Source organism: Leopardus geoffroyi, chromosome A2 (genome assembly GCF_018350155.1).
Source record: "Leopardus geoffroyi isolate Oge1 chromosome A2, O.geoffroyi_Oge1_pat1.0, whole genome shotgun sequence".
Lineage (NCBI taxonomy): Eukaryota > Metazoa > Chordata > Mammalia > Carnivora > Felidae > Leopardus > Leopardus geoffroyi.
Window position 1 is genome coordinate 86,667,108 of NC_059331.1, and position 16,532 is coordinate 86,683,639.

The 16,532-nt window shown below is 35.3% G+C and overlaps 1 protein-coding gene across 10 annotated transcripts in view; it reads right to left on the reverse strand.

The window, feature by feature from the left end:
* CACNA2D1 (calcium voltage-gated channel auxiliary subunit alpha2delta 1) overlaps nt 1-16,532 on the reverse strand; it is a 495,933-nt gene that overhangs the window by 73,883 nt on the left and 405,518 nt on the right. For all 10 annotated transcript variants that reach the window (XM_045494628.1, XM_045494634.1, XM_045494626.1 and 7 more), the window contains one exon: nt 12,901-13,005. In XM_045494628.1, the coding sequence (XP_045350584.1) occupies nt 12,901-13,005 (105 nt within the window). The remainder of the gene's footprint in view (nt 1-12,900; nt 13,006-16,532) is intronic.

Here is a 16,532-nt window from a genome sequence, read left to right on the forward strand (position 1 = left end):
AACTCGTGAAATTTAAAAGACTACGTTTGCACCCTAACTTTCCACTTAGAATTTTAAATGGTTTCGTTCTTCCTAGTCTATGCTATATTACTGCCACCCTGTGGAACAGTGAATAAAGTAACTCTAAAATTCCTAATGCCAAATCCACAGAGATGATGGCTGTCCCTTTATTCCTCTGACATTTTCCACTGCTTCAAAGGTATTGTTCTTGTTTACTTATAAATTTGGGGAAATAGAACAAGAGTAGTTTCTTGAAATATGCCCAACGTAAGAATTAAATCACATTCTCAAAGATCTCTATTGTTAGGGTTTTTAATTAGTATATTTGCATGGTCCTATTTAAAAACAAGTAAATGACATATAAAATCACTCAAAATACTTAATGAGTAGTCGCACAAGCTAACTATTTCATCTAAAGTCTCAAGCAAGTTACTTACTTTAAACCATGCCTACCAAGGCAAAGTCAACTTTGGTGGAGAAAAAATTTCTTTACTCATGCCTAGTAGTACATTTGTAATCACACTATGAGATTCGTGTAACAAATGCATACTGGAAACTTTCTAAGCGAAATAGTGCTAGAAAATGTGTTAAATGTTCCCTCACTAATCTGGATGATTTTAGTTAAGCTCAAGTTTCAAAATGTTTGCTTCTTTGAGAGTCATATATGACTCAGTCATAAATGGGCTTAAAATTATTTTTCATAATCCTGGAGATCAGAGAAGTAACATGGGAAGATAGTATTGGATAAATACTTGACTGGGCTGGAACAGTACTGTATATATCGTACCTGTTAAAGTGCCATATATATAAATGAAAATAAATATTAAATGACAAAAAAATGAAGAGCTGCTTGAGTGGTTTCAACTTCTTACCATATGGATCGAAGACAGGCTTTGGTGTTATTCAAATTAAATCTGTTATAACACGGAGCCTAAACTAGGCTAATAGTCAGCTAGCATACAAAAATGTGGACAGTTTCATTACACTTCTATCATGTTAAATCCCTAATCTTTTTATTTTATGTTATGCAGACTTGTTCAGTGAATGTCAGCAAACTTTTTGAGGCAAAATAAAGTATACTTAATACACGTACCTTTTATGTACTCTATTATTCTTAGGGAAGGAAAACTTTCTCCTCAGTTTTGTCTCGTGATTAGTTACATAAGCACATTCAAAAAAGTTAGGTATATAATTTTGCCTTCAGTTCCTTTAAAAACCAATTTTTCTCTTAACAGATTACTGTAATTCCAACAGTCTAATGTTGAATGTCAAGCCTGGCCCAGTTGACCAGAGAAAACTTTTAATTATCAACAAATTTGGAATATATTTAAAATATATTATTTTAATATTAAGTTTGATATTATTTTAAACAAATAAAATATATTATTAATTTGTTTCTTATAATACACCACTGTTTTATAACTTTATCCTACAATTTTGAACTTCTGCTAATCTGTTTTGTTTTGTTTGTTGAAGACTAAAATACTTGTCTTCAATTAAGATTTTTCCAAAGCCACAGGGTCAACCTATTTTAAAAAGCCATAGGAATTTCTTGTTTCCCAGCAGAACCCAGTTACTGGAAACTGTCACCTCAACAATTATCAGTTACCCAGAGTTCAAGTTTAATTTACAATAGGCAAATCTCCAAGGAATAATGGAAATGAGACTATGAAGAAAAGAGGCCAATAAAACTAAAATAAAAACTTCAGCTATCGAAACATGTTAGAAAAATGATGTCAGAAATGGGTTTTATTAATTTACTGTGTGTACTAAAATTTTTGGCATTAAGCCTATAAAAACACTAGATTGGACTGAATATTTTAGGAGAAATTTCTACAGCGGTTTCCATAATTCACAAGTGTACCAGAATCTGGAGCCTTCGAATAACCCACATCCCTAGTTTTATAGCATTATGAAATAAATAAAAGTGTCCAAATTCACCTTTCACACTTAATTTATTTTATAAAGCCCAACGATCTGAAAGCTACTTGCAGCCTGCAGAGTTTTGATGGCTTAGTTTAATCCATCTTAACCTCTTAACGCTGTGAAAAGCATGTCCCTTAGTGGTCAAGTCCGACTACACAGAAGGCTCTTGGGTGGGCAAATGATGATTGGCACAGCCACAAGGCGGCCCAGGAGAAAGAGACAGATGACCAGCTATGTGCAGTCCGCGAGACGTTATGAAATTTGGATTACAGATCATTTAAATTCTTAACTCTGCCACTTAGTAGCTGTATGACTTTCAACAAGTTATTTAACTTCTCACATTTTGGTTTTCGGATTTCCAAAATGGGGATGATGGTAATGGCAATAAAAATATTTTTATCCTATTATTATTCCCATTGTAAATGAAAGGATACATATAAAGCTCTTATGGTACATGGAAAATTATAAGATCAATCAATATGAACTATGGTAACGAAGATGATGATGATGATGATGATGATGAAGAGAACTACAACTTCCAGAGTCAAATTATCAGTATTTCATGGGCAACGTTTTCCATCAGTAACAAAACAGCATTCCATACCTCAAAAAGAACTCAAAATCATTCAAAATGACACCTTTCTAGAGGAGCAACTTTGGCTTGCTTTATTACATTTAGCGATAAAGACAAGACGCCAATATTGTCTAAATGCCACTGTGTCCATATGAGATATGTGTATAGGAAAGTTCCAGTCATCTGACAAAGGCAAGAATTTAGTCAAGGACTGTTGAATTTGTGCAAGCAAATAACATCAAACTACTTAAAAGAGGAAAACAAAAGGCATTCGTCATATAGGTTTTGCAGTCGTGATCTTTTTTTTAAATTTTTTTAATGTTTATTTTATTTATTTTTGAGAGACAGAGAGAGACAGCGTGAGCAGGAGAGGGCAGAGAGAGAGAGAGGGAGACCCAGAATATGAAGCAGGCTCCAGGCTCCAAGCTGTCAGCACAGAGCCTGACACACGTGAGGCTTGAACCCACGAGCCGTGAGATCGTGACCTGAGCTGAAGTCGGCCGCTCAAAGAACCAAGCGGATTTCTCTCTCCCATGTCCTCCATGTTGCATGCATAATGACATAGATACACGCCTTGGGATTATGTTGGTACTTAAAAATTATTAACAACGATTACAATGAATCACCCTCACGTTATCAGGTAATAAGGAAGTGATTTCTAGTTCTCCTACCCTCTGCATACATTTATAGTTCATGATAAAGGAAGAATAAGTGATGGGTACACTGCATTTCCAAGCAATCTGTAGCTTGGCCAAGACTATCATCAGCTGGGAGGTCGGAAAATAAGTGATAGACTGATTTAGTTCAGACATGCTTGGGTAAGGCCAAATACTTCATTGACACTGATAATGAGAACACTCATGAAAAACTGTGTGTCGGACTTATTAGAGTGTATGGAAAGATGCCATCAATACAATCATATTTTATATAAACTTAAACCTCCCTACTTATAAGATGATACATGCAAGAGTGGAACATCAATTCTGCTCCATATTTGAATTACATGGAAGTAAATATTGATGACATGATTATCTTTAATTTTTTTTAATTTTTAAGTTTATTTTACTTATCTTTGAGAGAGGGAGAGAGAGAGAATGCACGAGCAAGGAAGGGGCAGAGAGGGAGGGGAAGAGAGAGAATCCCAAGCAGTCTCTGCACTAACAGTGCGGTACCAGATGGCAGGCTGGGTCCCACTAACTGTGAGAACATTACGTGAGCCAAAATCAGGAGCCAGCCTCTTAACTGACTGAGCCACCTAGGTGCCCCTAAATGATTATCTTTTAAAAGAAGAACAAAGTTATTGCGTTGTTCTTACATTTTTTTTATTTTTGTATAGTTTACCTTAGGAGCAGATTGTGTATTTACAGGTATGTCTGCCATATCAGTAAACATTTAGCAACGACTATGCATCAAGCACTGTGCTACCCTCAAAGGATTCAAAAGTACATTTACAAATCAGCATAACCCCTACTTCATAGAGCTTCAAGCTCACCTCATAACGTGATGTTAAGATGATTTATTGTAATTGTCATCAATAAAGGTAAAATACCAACATAATCCCAAGGCATGTATCTATGTTACGTAGCCACATGTAAGATGTGACAGGAATATCTGTTCGGTTCTTTAAGATAATATATATAAAACCTACAGGACTATTGCATTTTGCTTTTCTTTCTTTCTTTTTTTTTTTTTTTTTAATTTTATTTGAGAGAGACAGACAGACAGACAGACACAGTGGAGGGAGGGACAGAGGGCACAGAGAGAGAATCTCAATTTGAGAAAGAGAATCTGAGAGAGAATCTGCTCAGTGCAGAGCCTGACAAGGGGCTCAATCCCACAAGCCTCGGATTATGACCTGAGCCAAAACTAAGAGTCGGACGCTCAACAGACTGAGTCACCTGGGCCGCCCCTGTTTTTCTTTTTAAAGTTGTTCTGTGTTATTTTTTAGAACAAGTTCCTTCATAGAGGGAAGTTCAAAATAAGAGAGCAGATAAATAATTAATCAAAAATGGTAACCTGAGAGAATGAAAACAGAGGAAAGATGGTGTTGAACACAGAATGATAAAGGGGTATGTGGGAAAGGGAGTGCTCTATGCTCTAGGAAGACTGAGCAGATATCTATGGTAACTGGAATGCTTAATCTGAGAAGAAAGCAGCTTCAGAAAAAGCAGAAGGGCATGCCTCTTTAGGTCCATTGATTTAACACAAACAAAAGGCCATCCTGATTGTCGGTGATACAATTCTATCCAGAGATTAATTCAAGTGTATTTTCTTTACATTTTCTGTATGTCTTCTTATATACTGTTTGCTTCATGTAACACTCAACTTCCATTTTTCACTAGATTTTAGATACTAAGGATTCTGTAAAATGTTTGGTAGTAGTATTACTCACACCTGAAGAGAATGTGTCTGATAATATTTTCCTTAGTTCAGGGAATAAAGTATCAACATTAATTTTATACTAAGAGAAACAAGTGTAAATAAATCTGTCAGAGAGGAAGACAGAAAGACACACACACACACACAACATGACTTTGACATGGATAATCTCTCGGCTGAGGGGCCAATGTTACTGGCGATTCCTGTTATCAACTCTACAGTAACTCCAGCATAAATAACACATTTGGTTTTTTGAACAAAAGCATATTTTCTATTCTAAAGCTGAAAAAGCTCTTAGTAACTGCTGCAAGTGGCATAATGTCTAAAATGAAGCTTTTTAGAAGCAGTGCATTTGTTATCCGGTATTACAATGTTTTACAAATCTCAGCGCCGCATATATTTAAACACTGCTTCCAAAGGCTTCATTCTTGCCCGATGGAGAAGCCACGCAAAGACAGTAGAGAAGGCAACAAATCACTTTCCTTACCATCTGTTGAAAAATTAATTGACAATTTTCACTGTTACTATATAAAACACATACCCAGATTCCATAATTTGTAACTTGGTTTAGATTTTAGTGGGCTACAGATTATTTATTTCTACTATGGATCTGACAAATAGGAAAGACTTTGCTAATCATTTTTTAAATAACTAAAAAAAAAGTAACAATGTATCTGTCATGCCGTTATAATTTTGGCGACACTTTATTTTGAAATCCATGCATCATATTTTCCATTTGTTCTTATTCAATTTACTGGTTATTTTGAAATTTTCACGTTACAAACTTTTGATGCTTTTGCATTTTTTGATTAATTCTGAGAAGTAAGCTAGGCATCAGAGGACTATTTTCTAACTGGCTAGACAATCTTAAGCGTGTACTGTTAACCAATCTTTTTGCCATTCTACAGAAAATCAAATATCTTTAATTTTGCTAGGCCTGGAAATTATCTTTCAACTCTGTGTCTGGTTTCACTTTCCTTTATTCATTTGTTTGGATTCTGTGATAGAGTTCATTTTAGTTTTGGCACCATTTTTAAGGAAGTGTCGTACACGCGGGTGAACCCTAAGGAACGGGACTGCTGCAGGTAAAGATCGTAACGTGAATGCATTTTAATATGGAACAGCTGTGTGAAGAGATTAACATGGACCCAGTTTTAAAGCCGTACCTATCTATAATCAGGTAGATTAATTCCCAAGAGTAATACACTTCCAAAGAATCCAAACATTTTGTTCTAATTCTTAAACCTTTTGGCCTCATTAAATTGTGCTGTATATCTGCAGCCTCATTCATCAGCTCTCCGGATGCACCTCATCACACTTACCTGGGTTGCTCTGAACGATTTCTAATGTCATCTGGGTGAAAAATGAATGTAAATGAAGCATTCAGCAGCCACGTTTATGCCAAGCAAGAGGCTTGCGGGGAGGGGGGGAGGCAGAATTCAAAGAGTAGTTTTCAGAGTTTTCTCTTAAAGCTCATCCAACTTTATGACTTGGTAATTTTGATATTTTTTGAAAACACAAGGGAACTTTGTTTTAAAGGACGTCTTTTAAAATAAAGTTATAATCAAATAGAGAATTTTTAAGAGTATTGAAAGCATTTTACTACATCTATCAAATTTTATTTTTGCACACTGGCCATTCGAAAAATAACATGGCTAGGGAAATTCTGAGTAATAGATTATGTAACAAATATTAATTATGCAGGTATGGGATTGGTAATACAGGGTTCTAGATCCTGTCACCATCAACATCTTTGCTGCAAGCAATTTCACTGCAAACATTTTGTGGTGTAAATATTGGCTTTAAGGCAATTTCACCATAAAAGATAAAATCATGAAATATAAAAGAGGGTCATTCATTTAAAAAGACACAACGAAAGATGGAAAATGAGTAACAAGATGTAAAGGAATTTATTTTGCGTAATACAAAATATTTGAATTTGTTCCAAACGTATAATGTGGATTCAGAGCGATACTGCAAAATTCACTGCTCTTATTTTGTGGGTTAACCTAAACACTGGTCTTCAAAGTCATTCATTCATTGTGTTATACTTGTTTTGGTGTTTTTGCTTGTTCATTTGTCTCTTCCCTCGGCATTATACTTTTTTTTTCCTCCTTTGTTTGCTAAAATCTCTTCCTTTGTTAAGAGAGGTATCAGTTTCCAAATACTAGGATGCATAATTGTCACTCAGTTTGCATTTTTTGTGTGTGCTGTGAAAGCCTTCTACACTGTTGTTTCTTCTTGGCATACTGGCACATATCCATTGATAGACATTTCAAAGTTCTATAGGAAATGTGGGTTTGCAACTCTGTGTCACAGTATATACCACTGTGAGGGCTAACAGTTATGTAATGCAGAAATACATAGAATAATCACAATTATACAGAATTATACAGTATAATACAGAAATACACACAATAATGCATTGAAGGAGAAAGAAATCTAACTTTCAACCAGTTTGAAAAAACAGAACTGTCAAACCAAACTACCAATCAATTATTTTTTTTTTTATCTCTTATGGCAAAATTGCCTTATGGCCATTTAGTTATGAGGTGAAAATAATTGCAAAGAAAATCCTTGTGGCAAAGATGTTTATGGGATTTTTGCTAATGGCAAAAACACTGGACATTCTGGGTCATGTACACCCTTACATGACAAAGGTAGACAATTAATTATCTTCCATATCAGTATCTGTGGGCTGTGACTCTCTCAGACTGAGTGGGTGGGTGGGTGGGAAGTAGGGAATTCTGAATAAGAAGGAGAAATTAGTTAGAAAGGGGTCCTCAAATTCATTCACAGCCATTTGAAGTCATATATGAAGTGCATATATATATATATATATATATATATATATATATATATATATACACACACACACACTACTTTTGGTGGGTGTATATACATACTCTATGCACACATATGCCCTTAGCAAAAGCAATTAACTATACAAAATGATGTCTTGGCCAAAGAAAAATACACTCAAAGGCCTGACTTAAAAGTGATCATCTGCTATCATCTATTCACTGTTAATTGATATGGAACATGCGAATACCAACAGATGATTTTTTTTGTTTAATAAAGTTTTCCCACATGAGAAAATGCAGGAAGCCATTACACTTCAAGGTAGAGTTCGTAAGAAGGACAAGACAGCAATTTTGCCATAAACGTAATTACTACTTGTTCAGTTCAGGAAGCTATGATCTGCATCTATCTGTCCCTCCTCTTTCAAGGATCTCTGTCAATTATTTTTCTGTTTTGTATCTATAAGCTTTCCCTGTATGTCTCTTTATGAACCTGTAACACAGAATAATGAATTAGCTCTTCCATCCTTAAAAACAGAGTATGGAGATACACACACACACACACACACACACACACACACACACACACACACACACCCATACCTGTGTGTGTATCTAAACTATGACCTTGAGTTGATGGTCTTAATTCCCCCGTGATATTTGCAAATATTTTAGACAAAAATGTTTTATATTCAGATTTCCCTTTTCTCACCCCTCGTTTACTTCTCAACCACCAGCTGGCTTTTATTCATACAATTTTATATTAGAAAGCTCATGCCAAAGTAGCACACATGGTCTCTTGTTACTGGAGATACAATGGACAGAGGGGATGCCCATTTAAAATAGATTAGGGGTGCCTGGGTGGCTCAGTCAGTAGGCATCCAGCTTCAGCTCAGGTCATGATCTCACGGTTTGTGAGTCTAAGCCCCACAAACTGTACTGACAGCTTGGAGCCTGGAACCTGCTTCAGATTCTGTCTGTCTGTCTGTCTGTCTCTCTCTCTCTCTCTCTCTCTCTCTGAAGTAAAGAAACATTAAAATGTTTTCAAAAATAGATATAGGGGTGCCTGGGTGGCTCAGTGGGTTAAGCGTCTGACTTTGGCTCAGGTCATGATCTTACATTTGGTGGGTTCGGGCCCTGCATCGGGCTCTGGGCTGACAGCTCGGAGCCTGGAGCCTGCTTCGGATTCTGTGTCTCCCCCTCTCTTTACCCCTTCTCCACTCATGCTCTGTTTCTCTCTGTCTCAAAAATAAATAAAAATTAAAAAAAATAAATAAATACGCATAAATTTGTATGTATGGATATATCTGTGTATGTAGGTAAGCATATATGTATAAGTGTGATTATCACAAAAACTTTGCAACAGCCACTGAAATTAGAATCACAGAAACAATCAAGTATGTAATTCCAAGAACATCTTAATGTTTATGTTAGGTAAAAATAACAATTAAATATTGCAGAAACTAAGCATTAATTTTCAAAGTTGCTTTGGCATTAATACAAGTGTGTGCCCTTAAGAAACGTGTGTGTCCATAAAGCACAGGAGTCAGTATGTGAGCAAACAGAGAGACTGTTGCATAACACTGGATTCATTAGTTTCACAAAAGTGAATGTGATATGAATCGTTTATCATGTGGTTTACTATGTCACAAAATGCTTTGTTTAAAAGTTTAGTTCCTATAAAAGGTGAAGGGGATGAGAAGCAGTGTTTGAAGATATTAATATTTAGACTGGACTTTTTTAGGATGCATAGAAGGAAAAATGGCTTTAAACCAGTAAATTCTTCATTTATTCAATTAAACAATTTGTGATAGTAGAGGATAAAAACTATTGCTTTCCTGATGACATAAATCCTCTTGTATTAAAACAAGGAAAAAAAAAACGTTTATGCTATGCCTTCAAGACATGTTATTGTGTTAATCCTGGATGCAAATACAGTTTTCAAGGAGAAAAAAATTACAAATGTAGATGAAAATTACTTCTTTTTTTATACATTTTTTATTAATTTAAGTTTGTTAAAATATATACTCCTTAAAATCAAGATTTGTCTGTGACAAATTCTGACATAATATGTAAAATTCATTGCCACATTAATTTAAGAATTCTTCCATTTTATTTTATTTTTTTAATTTTTTTTAATGTTTGTTTATATTTGAGAGACAGAGAGAGACAGAGCCCAAGGAGGAGAGGGAGACACAGAGTCTGAAGCAGGCTCCAGCTCTGAGCTGTCAGCACAGAGCCAGACATGGGGCTCGAACTCACCAATTGCGAGATCATGACATGAGCTGAAGTCGGTCGCTTAACCGACTGAGCCACCCGGGTGCCCCAAGAATCCTTCCATTTTAAAAGAAGAAAAATATCCAGAAGTAAGTGAGATTCCCGGTGGTAGGTTTGGATGATACATTAATAAAATAAAAGATAATTTATCTAAACTTGTATCCGTTTAAAAACAGTGATATAAATGGTGGGGCTTGTACTTACATACTTCTATCATAAAATCATATTCTTAAAATTATGACTAAATTTAAGGTGCTAAAAGGTCACTTCCAAATGATGAAAGTAAGATTAACTACTAGAATTTTGAGATACAGTTGAATTTTGATTAAATTTGTTTTGAGTTCTTTAAAATATGGTAATGTTAGAATTATTTAGAACATTTAAATAAGCTGAAAATTCCTTGCTCCAAGTTATTTTCATAATTACATATTTGTCCTTTAATAGAAATCCTGCTTCCAACTTTTGTTAGATAGTCTCAATTTATTTACTGTCATGCATTAAAAACTATCTCCAAATCTGAACTCGCTGCTGGATACCTAGAGTTCAGAGGTAAACAAAACACAGGCCCAGTCTTGTGGGATCTAGTAATCCAGAGAGGGGACCAAGGAGAGCTCCCATGGGGAGAGTACAGTGTAAGGGACATGTAGGATCCCATACAGTGTGCTTTGTGATCAGAGCACAAGCATCCAAACAAGCCTGAAGGGGAGGGGGGTGTCAGGGACATCCTCCAGGGGGTGATGATTGCCCTGAATTTTGAAAAATGAGAAGTTACTAAGTAAGGTAATTAAATATACATTATATCTTAGATTAATGCACCTGGGTCTTCCCATTTCTTTTCATTCTGATACTTTTTTGGGAAGAACTATTTATAACATCAAGTTATCATCTGAAAGTATTCAGTCAATGGTTCAATTTATTAACTTTTTCAAAAGAAATGGTTTCTCTATACAATTAAAATCACTAGGTCCTTAGGAAAAAAAAGAGAAAAAAACCTCAACCTATGGATGAAACTTATGTCATAACATAATTACAGTATATGTAAGTATTCAAAGAGTTGAGTATTAAAAAGATTTGTAGTGAATTTGATGTTTTATGTGTGTATGTTTTCAATTTTCGATCATATTGCTATCACATATAGGCTAAAAAGCACCTAGGAGTATTCAAAGTATTTTAAAAAATTTCGTCAATACTGTACCCAATTATTCACAATACTGTGCCTGCAAAACTATCGAAATATATTAATTCATCTTTTCCCTCTCTCCTTTTAATTCCTAAAATACATATAAAACAATCTACTAGAGCTCATGATGAACTACACCTCTCCAAATGGTGAAAACAGCAATTAAAACCAAAGCGAATTGGCATTTTCTTCAATAGAGAGTTCTTCTGGATCAATGTGTAATATCTGTTGGAATTCTTGAAACACAAGAAACAGCTTATGATTTATCATTACTTTCCTAATGGATCCTTAGCATTTTAGAAAACTGAATTAAGAATCATTCTCTTATCAAATGTGAAGAGTCAGTCAGAAAGTTGAAATAAGCTGATGGTGGGATTGCTAGAAAGATAGTTACAGTTGATATCCTTTGCAGTATCAGCAGGTTTAGGTACATGGATGAATGTTCGAAATAGGTCTCCCAACAATACTTTTTTCTGCAGTTACATAATCACTGAAACAAATATATTACAGCCTCAAAATTCCTGTCTTCACATTCCTCATTCCTTATGGAAACAGCACACTTTAAAAATATTATGCATATTAAAGAATTTGTCTAATATATTCTATTGAGTGTGTAAAACTGAATAAAGAAAACTTCCTCGAAAATGGGAAGCCAGGAGGGGAAGGGGGAGGTCTCAGGCCCTAACACCCCTCATCAGGTGCAGATCCCAATAAGAAGAAGTACTTTGCTTTTGCAATAAAAACAGCCTACTTTCCCACTCCAGCAGGAGAAAGAATTTCTCTTTGCCCAGGAACGAGCTCAGCCAATAACAAAATATCTCAACTCAGCCAAGGAGAAACCATCGCCACCCTGAACGCTGGCTTTCCTCCAGTGGGTTTTGGCTCAAGCAGTGGTTTGCAACTCTTTTTTTTTCCCTGCAGAGTTCCTCTTCTTTGATATGGATACTTGCCTACCACTTGCCATAGCTTACAATTCCTGAGCTGGAATTCTTCTGCTATTCCTGAATAAACCCATTTTGCTGATAAAATAACTGGCTGTTGTACTTTTTTTTTTTTAATGTTTATTTATTTTTGACAGAGAAAGAGAGCATGAGCGGGGGAGAGGCAGAGAGAGGGAGACACAGAATCGGAAGCAGGCTCCAGGCTCTGAGCTGTCTGCACAGAGCCTGACGCGGGGATCGAACTCACAGACCGTGAGATCATGATCTGAGCTGAAGTTGGACACTCAACCAACTGAGCCACCCAGACGCCCCTGGCTGTTTTACTTTGAAAGTTGACAAAATAAAAATGATTTTCAAATAAGGGTGCAATTTTTGCTGTTATAAATTGCTTCATTTGGAAATCTACAGAACAATGTCTATGAAGATAATTTTTAGACATATGTAGGAAGTTTTAGTATTACTATAATAATTAAGTGATCACAAAGTTTTCCTAGAAAAGATTAAACTGTTCCTATTTTTCCATTCTCTTCTGGTTACTCTCTTCCTATAACATTTTCTCATACAGAATTTATACATAAGAAACACATAGGATTCTATAGGTCCAAATTATTTTATTAATAAATTAGATAGAAGGTAATTAAGGATCACATAAAAAGTATTATGCTGAATAATTCTGTAACTGTGTCAGTGGTTTATAATCCATGATCCATATGACTTTATAATCAGCATGCTAATTTCCCCTCTTAGTGACCCTCCCTCACATCTCTTTAAAAACCATGTACATTGATACCATGAAAGAAAATACTAGAAAATCACACTCACTTTTTTATCTTTGTTGTATTTGGCAAATATCTCCTGGGCTCTCTCTTCTCCTCCATCCGTGAACAACATGATAATCTTATTGCAATTGGCTCTAGAAACATTATACTGTAAATAAAATTTAAAAAATGTGTATCATTCACACACAAAAAGGTAAGGAATATGAAGCAATAAGGAAAGAGCAAGAACACACTGCAAGGAAGGGTGTAGTATCTGTTCAGTAAGTATACTCTAAAGAACCAGTTCTCGGGTCAGGCCAGACCCATCTCTACAAGGGACTCTCCTCACCCCCCCAGATATCCATGGGCCTCACTTCCTTTCGGTCTTTGATCAAATGTCACCTATCAGTGCAGAATTTGCTGAAAATGGCTTTAAATTGTACTCTCTCTCCCAGGTTGTATTTTTCTTCATAGCATTTTACATTGTTTTATGTATACAGTATGTATTTTATTTGTTTGCATTTTGTTGGCTTCCCCTGATTGAATGTTAAGTGCTGTAAGGGCGTGAGGTTTTGTCTTGTCTGATCCTGAAGAGCCTGGCATGTAATAACCTCTCAGTGGTTGATTAATAAATGGATTTTAAATGAATGGTTATGTCAGTTTTATGCCTCTGTAATTGTACCAGAAACAAATAAGTGGTATTAATGAAAAATGTGCATACCCTTCCACATGTATTTTCAATCCATTGACAAACATTTTTGCTCCCTGTCCTCTTCCTTCACCGTATTTTATTCACTTTACCGCCCCAAACTGCAAACTTCTAGTTGATCCCTAACACCCAGCACTCTTTTATATCTTTGTAAAGGCTGATACCTAATCCCAGAATATCCTCCTATCCTCTCTCAATCTGCCACACATATTCGAATCCTGAAAGACTCAATTCCAAAGATAAATCCTCCCTTAAACCTTCAGGTCCCCAAAGAGTCAGACAGAGGAAAACAGTGATTAGCACCAAAGGGCCACTAAGATGAAGAACTAATTTAGAAAGCTGGAGTTCTCTGAGGTCTGAAATCATCATCTCAAGCTCCTACTGTTGTGAAATGTGTTTGCACAAGTGTTGAGAATAAAAGATTTCACTACTTTACGAACGCTCAGCTTCTCTGAAAATGTCAAGCCTCCAGCTCAGTACTGCTGAATGGAGGTATAATGCAAGCCAAATTTGTCATTTAAAAATTTTAAAAGCCACACTAAAGAATGTCTGAAAAATATCTGAAATTAATTCTACTAATATATTTTATTTAACCTAGTCACCCCCAAAATATTATCAATTGAACATGGAATCCATATGGAAATTATTGAGATAATATACATTTTTTTTTTTTCTTTCACACTAACTCTTCAAATTCTGGTGTGTATTTTATGTTTATAATGCATTTCAATTCAAACCAGCCGCATTTCAAGTCTCAACAGCCACATGTGATTCTGAGTAACATAAAGGCCATCACTGCCCTGGCCTTAAAATGATTACTATTTTTGAAAGAAATCATTCATTCTCTTGTAGTATTTAGGTTTCTTAAAAAAAAAAAAAAACAAAAAAAAAACATATCTCACTTTTCAAAGAAGATAAATCTCATTTCCTGTTGTAAAAGTTAATCAAGATAATATTATGCTCTACTGATGAAAAGATCCCATTTTATATAATGGCATCCCACTGACTAGGCCATTAGAACACTGGCAGTTAAAGCTTTAAACCAAGTATTATGAAAACTCAAATACTGACTAATATAATTTGTCACATTCAAGCATAGTTCTTTAAAGAAAGCCATCTGAAAATTGGACTTATCAAAAAGTTTCATATTTTATCATCAAAATGCTTTCGTGAAAGGTGTTGAAAATCCCTTAACTAGTATTAATTTCTTTGATGATTTCATTTTATCTACATATATGAGATGGGCAAAATAACATGTACCTAAAAGACTATTTCATAAAAGTGATTCAAGATTCTTCATTAGAACTTGGTTCCAATTTTGGAAGTAATGTTGGTATTGTTATTACTCAACACAAATACGAGGGTAGGTAAGGACATTGGGGCGTGCTGATCATTTGTGTAATTAGAATAGTAACGTTTCCCAAGAAGGATAGATATTAGGACATACAAAAAAGGCGGAATGAAGAAATGCTTTGCTTTCAACAACATTTTTCCCCAGGAGGAGCCTCCTGAGTAGACATGTGGTCCAGCAAAGTCAGCAACTAGTCAAAGGAAGTGCAACCATCTAAAGAATCACACAATCATAACAATTATATGTTACTGATTTGTAACAAACTAAGAAAAGGAAAGAACTCGACTATTTCAATAAAATGACAGTACAGTTGGTAACTTATTTTGTTATTTCATAACAAATTATATTATGTGTCTTCTTGCTTATCCTTGTATTCTGTGTGGCCAGTATACAGCCCAGAATCTATCATACTTATATTTAATTTTTTTTTTTGAAAAATGCATCTCCGTATATTTGTAATATTTTCTGAAATGAAACTGAGGACTAATTCAAATCTTAATTTAAGGTGTACTGTGGGATAAATGATACATTTAATTCTATTTGATACTTGCTTTAGGGATCTTAATAATAGACCTTGCAATGACAAACAAAAAACAGAGAATGACATTGTGCAATAAGAAGACGACTAGAAGTATTTGGAAGAGGTAACAAAATACTCTTCAACTTTGAATAAGGAAAGGCATGACATGTGGGAAAATTACTTTAAAATGAAGAACTGTAATACGTAAGGGACACATGGAAAGCAGACCAGATGAGACTGGCTTCAAGAATAACTGAGAACAGATTAAAAATAATTTACAATTGTAGAGGCAGTACGAGAGGCCAAAAGGAGTTAAATCATATTTTATCAGCAACTAGTAATGAATCTGGGAGTTAATGTGGCCTCTCTACTGAGACTGGCTCTGAAATAGTACATTAGGCTTGAGAGTCCTTATCATTTCACAACTGAAACCTGAATAGGAGGGAACGAAGTGAGGCAAATTAACAATACCAAGAAGAGCAATTAAGATGCCACCAACTTGGTTGACTCAAAAGAACTTCTTTGAAAAAACTCCACAAACTTGTATTTCTTTACTACAGAAAGAATACATCTTAATCTAATGGTCAATTACATTTGAATTTCAAAGTTCTGAGTTTTCATCCTTCTATGAGCCAACATTCATCATTTCATAAGCATATGCATTTTACCAAATGTAACTCCCCTGGGAACTACAACACTGACCTACTTGGCTTTTCTGTCTCCTTACTTGCTGATCTAATGCTATCTAATAAATATCACCACCGCAAACTCGATATGTCTGAAACGGAGCTATTACTACCCTCACATACCTCTACTTAGATTCCTGTGTTACCAGCCACCTAGCATTCTAGTCCAGAGAACTATCTGATTATCACCACGTCACCCTCCTTAACATTTTTTTTGCCTTTACTCCAACACCAGGATTTCTATAACAGCTAAACTTAGAACACTCGTTAGACCATGTCATTCTCATATTACAAACTTTTCATTTGCTCCTAAACACCTCATTAACTGATACCCCATGGCCTTTTTATTTCCCTTGCAGCTCCCGCATTGCTATGTCCCAGCCATGCCAAACCACCTGCCATTTTTCCAATGTGCCTTGTTGTCTTATAT